The sequence below is a fragment of the Amphiura filiformis genome, chromosome 9 (genome assembly GCF_039555335.1).
Source record: "Amphiura filiformis chromosome 9, Afil_fr2py, whole genome shotgun sequence".
NCBI classification, from domain to species: domain Eukaryota; kingdom Metazoa; phylum Echinodermata; class Ophiuroidea; order Amphilepidida; family Amphiuridae; genus Amphiura; species Amphiura filiformis.
In genome coordinates this window covers 24943803-24959353 of record NC_092636.1, presented here as the reverse complement: position 1 = coordinate 24959353, position 15551 = coordinate 24943803, and the positions used below count along the sequence as shown (strand labels likewise).

The following is a 15551-nucleotide window of genomic DNA, read 5'->3' as shown; positions in this document are numbered from 1 at the left end:
CGATTATTACGTCACTTCGCCAGCATATTATGTGCACAGTTTATTCTGTAAATATATTGAATGATATTCTGCCAGTCGAGATTGCGTGGTGTAGTGGTATTGGTGATGGTCTTGTAATCAGGTTGTGGGTTCCAGCCCCTGTCTGCTTTGCAATTTCTTTTATTTTTCAGAGAGACAGAGGGATTGAAAGGTATAGATTGTGTAAAAATTAAGAGCTGCCCTATGAGGTAGTTAAGCAGTTATGCTCCAGGAGCATACCATGTTGAAGGACCTCAAATGTGTCCCATCGGAGCTCATCCAACTCATTTTGTGCTATTGCATCAACAAAATTGACTAAATCCAGCCGTTCTACCTGCTTGAAAGAATTGGACATGCAACCTGTAGCCTTTAAACTTAATATATTAAATTGTGACAACAGTCAGAATTTATTATCAATTGTGTTTTAAACACCAGTGGTATTAATATTATAGTTGTGTTGTACTAAGCAGTCACTACCCTGACATGGAGCATGACATTTTTTGTATCTACATCTTGTGTTTTTAGGGAAAGTGGTTTACTGATACCTCTTATATTTAGCCATGATGGAACCAAGCAATGGGCTATTCCATTTAAAAATCCACACTACCCCTGTGGAAGATTTTGAAAATATCTGCCACAGGGGGAGTATGAATTTCAAATGGAATAAGCACATTAGGCAGCTCTGTTTGAATTTCATAAACCCTCTGTGAAAGATTCAACCTGAATCTTCTCCTGAGGGAGAGTGAGTTTCAAATGGAGTTGCTAATGTGTTAATTCCATTTGAAATTCATACTCCCCTGTGGAAGATATTTCAAAATCTTCCACAGAAAAGTGTGGATTTTAAATGAATAGCCCAATAGCCGAATGAGTAAAAAATCTGGATAAATGAATTATGTGTTGTGTATTGAATGTATGAAGTGCTAAAATAAGGCCAACAAGACTTACTCACTATTGAGTAATATTCATTTAAAGATGGTATTTGACTGCAGTAAATGTACATAATAAAATTGCTTCAGAGCACAAATTTTAGGTGTCAAAGCATTAAAAACATGGGAATCAAGGGAGATAGTGCATTGATTGGTCACCCAGGTTAAATAAGAAATAAATAAAATAAAATAAAATAACTTGTTTCACTATGAAGTTCACATGGCTAAATAACAGATCCGTATATTAGAGGTCCGGATAAGGGACTGCAGAAGTGGCTAGCACACGTCCAGCATCTAATCATTTGCCAAGTGAAGTAGGAGTGACTCAAATCACAGTTGCTAGCAATGACTGAAAATATTGGTAACATGTGTTGTGTACCATTGCTACCAGCATTAATTGGTGACTGGCGATTTGTTTAATATGATACAGGCATGAAGGTACAGACAGGGATAAAATTATGGGCTATTCCAGTTTAAATTCTTAAACCCCATAGGAAGGACATGACCTTAATCCCCTACACAGGGGGTGTAGATTTTAAATGGAGTCGCCCATTTAGGTAATCCCATTAAAATTCACACTCCCTGTGTGGAAGATTAAGGTCATGTCTTCCATAGGGGTCAAGCTATTCAAGCCAGCATTACCAGGTTGTGGAGGCATCATGCGGGAATGCTGATCATGATGTAGGCAACGCTGGGGATGCCTTCCTAGATAGGACCCTGCTGGTAGCATCCATATTCAAATTTGTGATTCGCTGCGTTTTGCATTCATGGCTCTGTAGCATGCAAACTTGGCTGGTCCAAGTTTCATGGTCAGAGTCCTGGTACAGGACAAAGCAAGGTGGTATTTGAATGCATATTAATAACAAAGTACCGGTATTCAAGGGTTGAATTGGAACCAGAATGCATACAAATCTGAAGAAATAAATCTGAAAAAAGCATAGAATGATGTCTGTTGTGCATTATTTTTTAGTCGCGTCCCAATTTAGTACTGAAAAATGTGCGAGCGAGTGCTGGGGTATTGGTGAAGTATTGGATTTAGCACAGAAAATGTGTGAGTGGTGGGGTATTGGAAGAAGTCTTGAGATCGGAATGAAAGCTATTCACTACTTGCACTGTTCCGCTGTTATGTACACAGTTACACCATTATGTACTATGTGCAAGGAGAGCCTCGAACTGACATCACATGAAAGGAATAATTACATAAATTTACACACAATGTAATATGGCTCATTTGCTTCTCATTGATGTGTGATGCCAGTTCGAGGCTCTCCTCGCACATTGTGCATAATGGCGGAACCGTGCAAGTAGTAAATGCTGTGTCACAATCTAGGTTGAGCTTTCTTCTGATTCCAAAGTGTCAGTTTTGATGAAGAAAATGGGGATGAAGCTATTGATTGGGTCACACCTCTATTAATAAATCAGTACTTGCCCGAGTCACTATTGGTTTGCTTGGAAGTTTTCATAATGCATTCGATAAATGCCCCTTGAAGTGACTAGCTCAAGCACTTCAGGTGCCCATTAGATTGAATTATGGTATATATTTTGCATACCAAAAATTGCACATCTCACAATGAGTCAAAAGCAAACCTTGATTAATCAATTTTTGGCCCCTGCACATACGTGGGGCTTATGTTATCATCCATATGGTTGGTTGCCTGGATGTTTGGCTGTCCGTCCGGGCGGAAGCAAAACCATTAATCCACTCTGCAACTTAAACGCAATAACCAATCAACTTCAAACTTGGTATGGTGACCTGATGGTGGCCTGATGTGCTGTATAGCCCAGACGGACAGCCAAACATCCAGGCAACCAACCATTTGGATGAGAACATAAGGGGCCCTACGTATGTGTGGGGCCAAAAATGGCTTAATCAAAACCATTAATCCACTCTGCAACTTAAACGCAATAACCAATCAACTTCAAACTTGGTATGTTGATAGGATATGGTGGCCTGATGTGCTGTATAGGGCTGTCAACTTTTTGGAATTGTTTGGCGTGAGACACTGTTGAACAGAGGCATACCAGGGAGAAATTATTTTTTGCCGACTACAATGTTCATTTTGACCCTGGGCCATGATTATTTGAGTCACGGCGCGGATCTCGAGAATCTAAAAAGTGGGGGTAGGGACAACAAATTATTTTTACGATGGGGTGAGATTTTTCTCATTTGACAGCTCTTTGCATGAGATTTACTACTTAGTCGTGAGATTATACTACCTTGGCGTGAGACTGTGAGAATGCGCGAGCGTTGACAGCCCTGTAGTTATATGCGATGTTGTTTGCATAGCATATTTTGTCTACATTTTCATTAATCCACTCTCCAACTTAAATGCAATAACCAGTCAACTCCCAATGGGTCAAAAACAAACCTTGATTAATTTGAAGTACTTTATTTCCTCAAATCTTCAATGAAATAAACATAATATGGAAAAACAGTGGCATGATCGACAGGAATTATACAAATAAACATAATTTTGCAACAGCGAACCTGGTGAAAAATTACGTTTATTTGAAATAAACATACATGATTGCATAGTTAACAATTGTGTAGGCTAAGTTTGGCAATTACAAGTCTCATTTTCTTTAATATTTTACAGATTTAGCATATTAATGTGCCCTTTATCAGACAAAACTGGGCACCCACATGTTACCGGTTACAGAGTTTCTGCATACATTGAACATGTTACCTGTACCATAATGCAGTCGATGGAACTATTATATTAAGCACCATTTATTTTAATTTAAAAATAACATTACAAAAGGACTGGTGGCATAGATTTCTTTTTGACACTGGGGGGATGGGGTTGGAAAAAATTTCTTGGAAGTATAGTGAATCCAGCACCTTTTGGCGACAAGATAAGTTTATGGTACAAATGCGCGGGAAGCTTGCAAAAATTTTTGCCATATTGAAGTTAAACTGATGAAATATGGTGCAAAAGTGGAATAAAATTGCACAAAGCGCGCAAAAATATGCACTTTTGGTGCTAAAATTGCCAAATATGAGGTTAACTTGGTCAGAAACACACTAACAGGTGTCAACATGGGGGGGGGTGATTGTATGGACCATCTATCTCTCCTGGCAAAATATTGGGGGGGGATTTATCCCCCCATTCCCCGGGATCTATGGAAAGGACTGCTTTATGGTAAAAGAAACCTGTCAAATCCCTTGATTCAGAGCCAAACAAGAATATCAGATCAAATTTAAATAAGCAACATGTCACAGGCCTTGTGTTTTAGAATTTTCTAGCCAAGCTGTCAACAGCTCCCCTTGAGGATTAAGGAGAGCTGTTCAAACCTCTCCCATGAATTGCTAAGGAGAGTGGCCGAGCTGTTGGAGAGTGTCTCATTATGACTCATAAAGGTCACAAAGAATACAAAAAGTGCATTTTGAATTGGGTAAATCCATAGATTTCAAGTACATGTATGTTTTACTGATAATATGTTTTACTGATATTTATAGTCATAATATGTAGATAAACTTCTGCGAAACTATTTAAGGTGAAGTCATAAAAAATGGCTCCCCTGATTGCAAATAAGGGGAGTGATACAGCTCACACCAAAAGTGATTATGAGCTGTAGCAGAGTGACAGCTCCAGCTCTCCTCAAAACAAAAGGCCTGATGACAGCGCCCACTTTTGTCTGATTTTGTATGTTTGATTTTGTCACATTTAATCATGAAATGTTCCAATGAACTCAACACTTTTACATGTACTACTACTGCTGTGGTATCTAACTTGCAATTTGCAGATCCAAGTAACAATACTCGGTGGCGGCACCAGGAATTTTTTTCGGGGGGCATGGGGGGGGGCAAAATCAACAAATTTTGTGCAAAATTGCCACAAAAAGTGGAAATTTACGTAAATTTGGGTTTTTTCCCTCAAAAATGGGGGGCAAACTGGAGGGACAAGAAAAATATTTCGGGGAAATGCTCCTTTGCCCCCTTCCCCCTGTCCCCGTAGCACCGCCACTGACAATACTTGCATTAACTTGCAATGTTTACCTTTGCTTCATGACCACTAAGGTGTAAGACATTTTTTGTTTTGGCTAGAACCCCCTCTTCAAAAGTATCACAAATAACATTCAATGCCTAAAATGAGGCTGTAACACCCTTTCCAGCCTTTTTTTTATCTCCATAGTGATTCCCGAATAGGGTGCAACTGTACTAGTCTTATTACAAGACTGCCCTATTTCAACCGTAAACCATAACCCTAAACCCATAAATGGGACTGGACTCAAAGTCTAGCAAGTTCCACCCTATTCGGTAATTGTACCATGAAAAGGACCATTAAAAAAGAACAGCATTCAAGTTTGTAATAAAATTTGCACAAAATGCTAATTGAGCAAGTACACACGCAATGCAATGCACTAGTTTTCGAGAGGGCCTATACAAATTATTTTTTATGTATTGTATGACACTGGTATGTATGGTCTTTTCAAAAATAAAATGTCCATCAGAAACAGGTGTGTCTGCTGGACGTGGCATAAATTGCTATGCAAATCACATGCTAATTTCTTATCCCATTAAAGCAATATCGTTACATTTTGATAAAAAAATAGATCTGCATTTCTTTTCTACAAAATGTTAGTTTTCACTGTCAGATATGTCCCCTTATTATTTTTTATAATCATATTTATATATTTCAGTAAAAGCAAGTTCTGTAAATTTTTAATAATTAGAGTAACAAAGTTTGTGAATGCAAAGCTGCTATTTAGAGAATAAATGTATTGTTTTTAGCCACTGGAGTGCATCTATCGTCTCATATAACACGGGCGACATCATTATTTTAACGCCAAAAATAATTTTTACGCCAAAAATAATGATGTCGCCCGTGTTATATGAGACGATAGATGCATGACAGCGGCTAAAAACAATACCTTTATTCTCATTCTTAAACACTTCAATTTAAATAGAAATATCTTAAGTGTTAATCAAATTAAATCCTACACTTTACAAGGAACTACCTAGGGCTTAAAATCGATCAGTCCAGTTGTTGCTATGCGCCTCCGATTGGTTCAAATAGCGAGTACGCGTATCGCGTTGATGCACACACGCTGACCCGTGTGATATCGTGTCATATCACACGGGTAAGAACCAATAGGATTGCTGGAACGTTCTCAAGTGTTTAAGAATATCCATTCCATCTCCAGTGACAACTCATTAATTTCCCTGGACCTTTGGATGCATTGAAATAGACAGTAGCATAAATTTTACTTTGAAAAATCAATATAACAGGCTGTACTGTGTCTCGTCTGAAGTTTAGAGTAACGCCATGTTGGATTTTTTTGTGGCAGACTCAAATGGTGCTTTTATACAGACAAATCACCCTTCTACGCATGTGTATACGTCCCGTGGGATTAGGTTGACATGCACGGTTTGAATCTGCCACTACGAAATCCAACATGGCATAACTAGAGACGAGACATAGTATAGATTTCATACCCCTCCAGTGAACATAGGCCTAATCCTACCCATGAAAATATGCATGAGGTGTTACTGGACTTGGAACAGATCATTATAAATTATAAATACCTTAAATTAAATTACTAATGAGTTGTGTTACATATCTTGTGAATTTAATTAGTAGCATTTTAAGATGATATGTTACAATTTTCCCAGTTTAAGTTTAAAACCAAATTCATGATGGGTAAAAAGTTCCCAGAAACAGGGATCCTTCAGAAAAGGAATTCACACAAAAGTGCTTGGTGAAATACTCTTAAATTGTATTTACAAATAATTCTACTGCTACATTTTTTTCTTTTGGTCTGATTATACAAAGCAAAAACAAATGTTTCAAGTGGAATGTCTGTGTATTAGACCAGACACAAGTTGAAGACAAAATCACACATTTAATAAACTTAAAATTTTCATCGTCTTTTCCAAATAAATATACATATTGTTATTACATTATACACAATTTGATTGAATATAAAAATATGTTTTAATATTAAAAAATACATCAGGCAAAATGTTCATTGTATAAATTATGCAAAAAAAAGATGATGATTTCCACATAGCATCAACACAAAATGTGTCACAATTCCCTTTTTATACTCTATCCTGTGTCCTAATGGGGTATGTCTGGGGTCCCCACAGTGCATGGCATAGCCAGGGGGAGCTGGAGGGAAATTGCACCCCACAGACATTTTCAGGGTTAAAATTGGGACGGGAAAGAGTAAAATGTCATTAAAATGACTAAATATAGGACAAAACATTGACAAATAGGGACACATTTGTCATAAATCTCAATACAATTCTTCATCTTCAACACAGTGAAACTATACATGCATTTTAAAGAGAAAAAAATTAAGTAAAAAATTTTTTTTTTTTAAAGGTGAACCTCATTGAAAATACAGTTATATATCAATGGAAAGCTTATGATGTCAGGAAGCAGAAAAGAACATTTTTATTTGCCTAACGTACCAGGCTAGACATAATCTCCATGCAAAGATTGGATATTGGCACCCCCTAAATTACAAAACGAAATCGTTCAAATTAGGCGCTTTTAGTTGATGACGCCAGCTTGGGGACACACAGTTACTTCGGGTTTGATTGTAAACACAATGTCCATGCATTACTGTTGCATGCATCGGGCCAATGCACGAATTCAGTCATTGTCAACTTACTTTACATGAAAAATATCTTCAATAAAATAAGAATATAAACATGAAGGAAACATCATGATCAAATCAAGAATGAAGTTCCTGAATAAAGTGTGTGGATTTAAAAATGGGAAAAGTGCTGGCCGGGGTGATTTGGGATAGGCCAAGCCATCCACGATATCACTGATATGCATAGGGAATATTACAGTCAAAGCACGAAGAGCAAAGATTCGCCGAAGAACCGGAATGAAAACAGATTGGAAAAAATAACTGCTAGTGCTACCAGTTCAGATCGACACCACAAGTTGAGATGAACTTATCACAATGAGAAAATGAAGGAATAGAATAAGGTACATGTACAGGATTTTTTAATTATTTCTTAGCTTTACAACCGGCCCGGGACAACCGGGCATGTATGATAGGCGAACTCGTGAGATACATACGGGATGAACTCAGTGCGTGACTGACCGAGACTCATTCGCCGAGTCCGGCGCCGAGTGTACAGTCCGCGACTGTACTGTACAGACAAAATGACCGATTTTATATTCACATTCTGATATTTCCAACTTATTGCTACTTCATCAGCAAAATTTATTCCTGTAAATGTTCCAAATATAAGATAACGATTGATCAAATCTGCTGAAACACACGCAAAGGATGACGGGCGAGTCGCTGTGTTTGTGCATAAACCCTGGAACCACAGTGTCGGGTCCCCTCAATTTCTTGAGCAGCAATTTACGCATCATGTGCGGTAATCCATAAAACATGGTTCACTTTTCAGTACCGTATACTGATTGTACTATCATTTATAAAGAATCGTGACACAATTGACAATATTTTAATTTTATTCAGATTTCAGAATTCCATCAAATAATGGTCTATCAAGCCCAAATTGTATTTATTTTATAATCAAATATCTGTTTCTTTCAATCGTGATTGTGTGGAAAGAATGTATTACCGCAATGCGCTAAATATGAAAACCATATGGGCTGGATTTGATGAAATCGGCGGCTTTTTTTTATTAAAAATATTTTGATTACTGCAAGACGATATTATTTTAAATCAGATATTTTAAAATGAATCAAGAATAGGGAATGTCACAAACAAGTATTTAATTTTGATTTTGATTTAAACTTTTGATCCAAACAGAAGGAATTAATTCCTACCTCGGAATTTTCAGATGGTACTCCATCTTTCATCAGCGAGTGAGTGACTGTATCATTTGCGCATGGAATTGATCCCAGCGCGAAATTCAAACTCAATTACCCAATTATACCCAGCTAGTTATGACTGATTTTGTCAAAATTTACGGAAAATTTACGTGTTGACAATTGTTCTATTATTTCTAATATATATAGAAGGAACCAGCAACTTGAAGATTCCTCTAATTTCAAGCTTTATTGTGAAAATCAAAGTACAGGAAGCAAGTCTTGTTTACATGTTTCCGAGTAGGATCACGTGACTCACGAACCCTGAGCTTACGCCACGAGCATTCCCAAGGTCATAGACGATTGATTTGGGTGCTTTTTGGTAGCTTTAAAAAGACCAAAAATTTATTCGCTTTTTTTAAATTTTTCAGCTTTATTGGCAATCAAAAAAATCGGAAAAAATAGTTTTTAGTATCCTGACATCATAAGCTTTCCATTGATATATATATAACTTTATTTTCAATGAGGTTCACCTTTAATAATGTGTTCTGCATTATGATTTCCAACTTTGGAAGGGTTTTGAGACAAACTATTAAATTAAAATGGCCTTTCAGTTGCAGCTACTGGACATCAAGAGATCCAACAGTGTTTGCGATCCCACAGAGGTTGTCGCCTATTTTGATATTAAGGTAGCCATTCAAACCAAATTTACTGCCCCATGAGTTTCGTACTATGTAGTATGGTACAGGACCTGTTCAAGAGATAAAAAAAACCCATGTAATTAATGGGTAAGTAACTACGGAAATAAGTTGTCTCTGCTTAGGGCTATTCCAGTTGAAATCCATACACCCCCTATGGAAGACATGACCTTAATCTAAAGCCATGATTTCTCCGTGATACGGAAAAACAGAAAAATTCACGGAATTCGGGGTTTGCTCACGGAAATTTGAAAATGCCACAAAGTAGTGAAAATCCGTGTAAAATGTCCAACTTTTGTGTTGATTTGCAAAAAAAAAAGAAAAGTGATAATTTAGCAGTAATCAACCATTAAGGGGGTACTACACCCCTACCCAATTTTGTGCCTATTTTTGCATTTTTCCATGTATGTAGTTACTCCATTTCCGGAGTTTCTGCGCCCGAGCGCAAAACCTCCAAAACCGGAGGTTCTGCGTATAACGTCTGAGAAACTCCGCTTTTGGAGGTTTTATGCATGGACTATACAGTGACTATTATTATAGTTAATAAACCACCACAGCATGCGCAAAAACTCCAAAATCGGAGTTTCTCGCCCGTCAGCAAAACCTCCGATATTGGAGTTTTAAGCATCAAAACTAATGTTATAAAAATTGTTTCAACATGCTTAATCTTAATTACTTTTAGTATACGCAAAAACTCCAAAATCGGAGTTTATGCGCCCGTCGCAAAACCTCCGATATTGGAGTTTTTGCGCATCAAAACTTATGTTATAAAAATTGTTTCAACATGCTTAATCTTAATTACTTTTAGTATACATAAAAACTCCAAATCGGAGTTTATAAGCCCGTCATAAAACCTCCGATATTGGAGTTTTTAAGCATCAAAACTAATGTTATAAAAATTGTTTCAACATGCTTAATCTTAATTACTTTTAGTATACGCAAAAACTCCAAAATCGGAGTTTTTGCGCCCGTCGCAAAACCTCCGATATTGGAGCTTTTGCGCCTCAAACCTAATGTTATAAAAATTGTTTCAACATGCTTAATCTTAATTACTTTTAGTATACGCAAAAACTCCAAAATCGGAGTTTTTATACCTGTCGCAAAAACCTCCGATATTGGAGTTTTTACGCATCAAAACTAATGTTATAAAAATTGTTTAAACATGCTAAATCTTAATTACTTTTCGTATACGCAAAAACTCCAAAATCGGAGTTTTTGCGCCGGTCGCAAAACCTCCGATATTGGAGGATTTGTGCATCAAAACTAATGTTATAATAATTGTTTAAACATGCTAAACTGAATTACTTTTAGTAGGCATATACGCAAAAACTCCAAAATCGGAGTTTTGGCGTCAGTCGTGCGCATCAAAACTAATGTTATAATAATTGTTTAAACATGCTAAACAATGCGAAATCCAATAAATATTGGGCGATTTCTGAAAAGCTGACTTCAAAATTGTTAAATTGGATATTCTTTCAATGGTCCTTCAACACAAAAGAACAAAACAACTAATTCAGTAAAGAAAACACTCTGTGGTCAGTGTGTATCCAAGTATGACAATGGGAAACACATTTTAAGTCGATACACGCGCAAGGAGGGGGATGTTTAATCGCATCTCATTATACTCGCACAATGCTTAAGATGTCTTAAGCCCTAGGATTATTAGAATATTCCCATTATCAATTCTCACAAGTGGGGTTAATACGACTAAAGTAGCTTCTTAGTGCCATGCGGGTGCCAAGTTTCTTCTTTCACATAGGTTCACTCATTGGCGGTACGTTTGAAATAAAATGTGCAAAACTTTACCGAGCGTAGTTTCTTTTGAAACGGCATGATGATCAAAAGCAAAACAACAAAATTTATTTATTTATATTTAAAAAAAATTTTTTTGCCAAAAGCATTAAAACCCCACAAACCATTGAGCCTGTATTTTAAGTGATATTTTTGGTTAACTAAAAATATCCCTACCCAGGAGAGTGCTTTGGGTTAATTAAGAATAACATAAATACCGGGCATAAATACATGTTGTTATCCATGGCGGGGGGTTATTGAAAATAGCTTAGTCTGCAATACCAGTCGTTAACCATTTTTTAATACCTAATTTGACAAAATTGCATGTTGTTAAATAAAAACATTCCTACCCGGGAGGGTGTTTTGGGGTTTATTAAAAATAACATTAAAGGCCCATTCAGTGATTTGCTCATCCGGACGATCGTAAAAATCATCAAAATTCAGATTTTGGTACCTTTGTAATTGGCATAGATGTGCTAACATAGCCTGCTAGTGGTTCGGTCGAAAGCCGTGTATTTTAGACAAAATAAAGCATTTGCATGATTCTGGACTTTTGATACTGACAGTACAAAAGTCCGACTCGAGATCGAAAGAAGCTCACTCTCCATCGCACCAACACGCTGCGTGTATTGTTTCTACTACTTATTACATCAGTAGCTACTATTTTAAACAAAATACACAATTTTAACTGTTTTTCATATTTGAATTGACCGTTAGTTTGCCTCGGTGACCTTTAATTGCTTATTTTGTTTTCTACTACAAAATTAAGCGCCTGTTTTAAATCAATTTAGACTCTACTTCCCCGTGTTAGAAACACTGGACTAGGAAGTTTTTCCAGTCGATTAGTGGCGACTGTACTAAAAATCTCGATTTTCTCGAGTCGATCTGAGTTGAAGTAGAACACCTTTCTAAAACTTCTGTTTTTTGACTAATTTGTCAATGTATTCAGGGGAAAAGTGGTTTAATGAAATTCTGTAGACTTATTCTTTATTTCTAAGCAACTCTGACAAATTTCCATTTTTTTTATGTTCCTGTGAAATCACTGAAAGGGCCTTTAACTAGGCCTAGGCCTACCGGTCGTTATCCATCGCCACGATGAGTGGGGGGGGGCGGGGGTGGAAAAAGTTTAGTCTACATCACCAGTCGTTATACACCGGCCCATGGAGGGTGTATTGAGTTGATTGAAAATAGCTTAGTCTACATTACCAGTCGATATCCATTGTTTAATCAACTGATTTAATTTTACAAAATTGCACGATGTACATGTACGAAAAAAAATATCGCGACCCAGGAGGTCTTTTTGGGTTATGCTTAATTAAAAATAATTAACTGCATCCATTACCAGTCGTTACCGGTATCCACGGACCGGTGGGTTTAGGGTAAAGAATCAGACACAACATCATAAATAATCAGGCACATCATCATAAATAATTGTAAGTAGGCCTAATGTCAGCATTTTACCAACAATTTCAAAAATAAGTGAGGTCGATTGTGACCTTAAACACACCATGGAAATAGTAGATAAGATTTCCATTAACACACGAAGCACTCTGTGGTCATGCTTATGACAATAAAAAAGTAATTGATATCGACTGATACCGGTACATGAATAGGGATGGACATCACATTTCTCCGAAAGACATAAGTGCCATTTTATTAATCACACGTTGCTAAAGACGACTTAAGACAAGTCCCAATTATTATCCTTAGAATAATCCCACCTCAATACTCACAAGTGGGTTTAAGCTATTTTAAGTGCCACGCGAGGACGACGGGGTGTCAAGTTTATCCTTTAACCGTAACGGGACCAAGATGACATCTTGAGGGCCTAGCTAATCGCAATTCCATAAAGATATTAGTCTCATCTCAATAGCTTAAGAAGATTTGAATAGTTTCAAGTGCCATGCGGGTGCCAAGTTTACCCTTGCGCCGTAAGTTGCCTAGTTGGCGCACGCTTGAAATAAACATGGGTAAAAGTTACCGCGCATATTTTCTTTTTGAAATAACTTGAATATGATGATCAGACATTTGCAGGTCATACCGAACATGCCAAAATGTTTAAAACCCATGGTTTACCTAAACTCGGTAACATTTTGCTTCTGATTCATCAGTCGCAAAGTTCTTCAAAACGTTATTATGATTCATTAAGTCTGCATCTTCATCATCGTCGTCATCATGCCGAAAGCTGCCAAAACTGGAAACAATGCGCAAATCCTCTGATATCGGAGTTTTTGCGACCGACGCAAAAACTCCCGATTTTGCAAGTTTTTGCGTATACTAAAAGTAATGAAGTTTAGCATGTTTAAACAATTATTATAACATCAGTTTTGATGCGCAAAAACTCCAATATCGGAGGTTTTGCAACAGGGGGCAAAAACTCTGATTTTGGATTAAGATAACGCATGTTTAAACAATTTTAAAAACATTAGTTTTGCTGCTAAAAACTCCAATATCGGAGGTTTAGCGAAAGGTAAAAAAAAACCGATTTTGGAGTTTTTGAGTATACTAAAAGTAATGAAGTTAAGCATGTTTAAACATTTATTATAACATTAGTTTTGATACGCAAAAACTCAATAAACTCCGATTTTGGAGTTTTTGCGTATACTAAAAGTAATGAAGTTAAGCATGTTTAAACATTTATTATAACATCAGTTTTGATACGCAAAAACTCCAATATCTGAGGTTTTGCGACGGGCACAAAAAAACTCCGATTTTGGAGTTTTTGCGTATACTAAAAGTAATGAAGTTAAGCATGTTTAAACATTTATTATAACATTAGTTTTGATGCTAAAAACTCCAATATCGGAGGTTTTATGACGGGCTAAAAACTCCGATTTTGGAGTTTTTATGATACTAAAAGTAATGAAGTTAAGCATGTTTAAACATTTATTATAACATTAGTTTTGATACGCAAAAACTCAAAAAACTCCGATTTTGGAGTTTTTGCGTATACTAAAAGTAATGAAGTTAAGCAAGTTTAAACATTTATTATAACATCAGTTTTGATACGCAAAAAACTCCAATATCTGAGGTTTTATGACGGGCACAAAAACTCCGATTTTGGAGTTTTTGCGTATACTAAAAGTAATGAAGATAAGCATCATAAGACATTTAGAGTGACGTTAGTTTTGATGCGCAAAAAACTCCAATATCGGAGGTTTTATGACGGGCTAAAAACTCCGATTTTGGAGTTTTTATAGTATACTAAAAATAATGAAGTTAAGCATGTTTAAACATTTATTATAACATTAGTTTTGATGCAAAAACTCCAATATCGGAGGTTTTACGGGGCTAAAAACTCCGATTTTGGAGTTTTTATGTATATTAAAAGTAATGAAGTTAAGCATGTTTAAACATTTATTAAACATTTAGTTTTTTGATGCTAAAAACTCCAATATCGGAGGTTTTGCAGGCGTCCGATTTTGGAGTTTTTAAGCATCAAAACTAATAAATGTTTAAACATGCTTAACTTTATTACTTTTAGTATACACAAAAACTCCAAAATACGTCGCAAAACCTCCGATATTGGAGTTTTTGCGCACCAAAACCAATGTTATAATAAATGTTTAAACATGGTTAACTTCATTACTTTTAGTATATAAAAAACTCCAAAATCGGAGTTTTTATACTGTCAAGAAAAACCCTCCGATATTGGAGTTTTTTTGTATTAAATCTTATGGTATAATAAATGTTTAAACATGCTTTAACTTCATTACTTTTAGTATACGCAAAAACTCCAAAATCGGTTTTTTTTCGGTATTCGCAAAACCTCCGATATTGGAGTTTTTACATCAAAACTAACGTTATAATAAATGTTTAAACATGCTTAACTTCATTACTTTTAGTATACGCAAAAACTCCAAAATCGGAGTTTTTGTGCCCGTCGCAAAACCTCAGATATTGGAGTTTTTGCGTATCAAAACTGATGTTATAATAAATGTTTAAACTTGCTTAACTTCATTACTTTTAGTATACGCTGTGGTGGTTTATTAACTATAATAATAGTCACTGTCGTCCATGCGCAAAACCTCCAAAAACGGAGTTTCTGCGCACGTTATATGCAGAACCTCCGGTTTGGGAGGTTTTGCGCTCGGGCGCAGAACCTCCGGAAATGGAGTAACTTCATACCTCATTTTTCTCAAAAATTATAGCGCATTGGTGACAAGTAAGATATGTATATTATAGGGGCAAGGACTAAAACTACTGCACTGGAAATTTTATTTCAGCACAGACAACAGTTGTGGAGTTACAGTCAAAAATTAGGGAAAACCAATATTTGATTAATAAATCAATAACTACTTGCCTTGAGTTGCTGAATTTTCAGTGCAGTAGTTGTAGTCTTTGCCCCTATAATATACATATCTTACCTG

At 36.3% G+C, this 15551-nt stretch overlaps 1 protein-coding gene across 4 annotated transcripts in view; it reads right to left on the bottom strand.

Moving 5' to 3' along the window:
• Positions 1 to 9226: 9226 nt before the first annotated feature.
• LOC140160786 (cathepsin O-like) overlaps positions 9227 to 15551 on the bottom strand; it is an 80235-nt gene continuing 73910 nt past the window's right edge. For all 4 annotated transcript variants that reach the window (XM_072184086.1, XM_072184089.1, XM_072184087.1 and 1 more), the window contains exon 10: positions 9227 to 9443. In XM_072184086.1, coding sequence (XP_072040187.1) covers positions 9313 to 9443 — 131 coding nt within the window. In that variant the 3' untranslated portion in view covers positions 9227 to 9312. The remainder of the gene's footprint in view (positions 9444 to 15551) is intronic.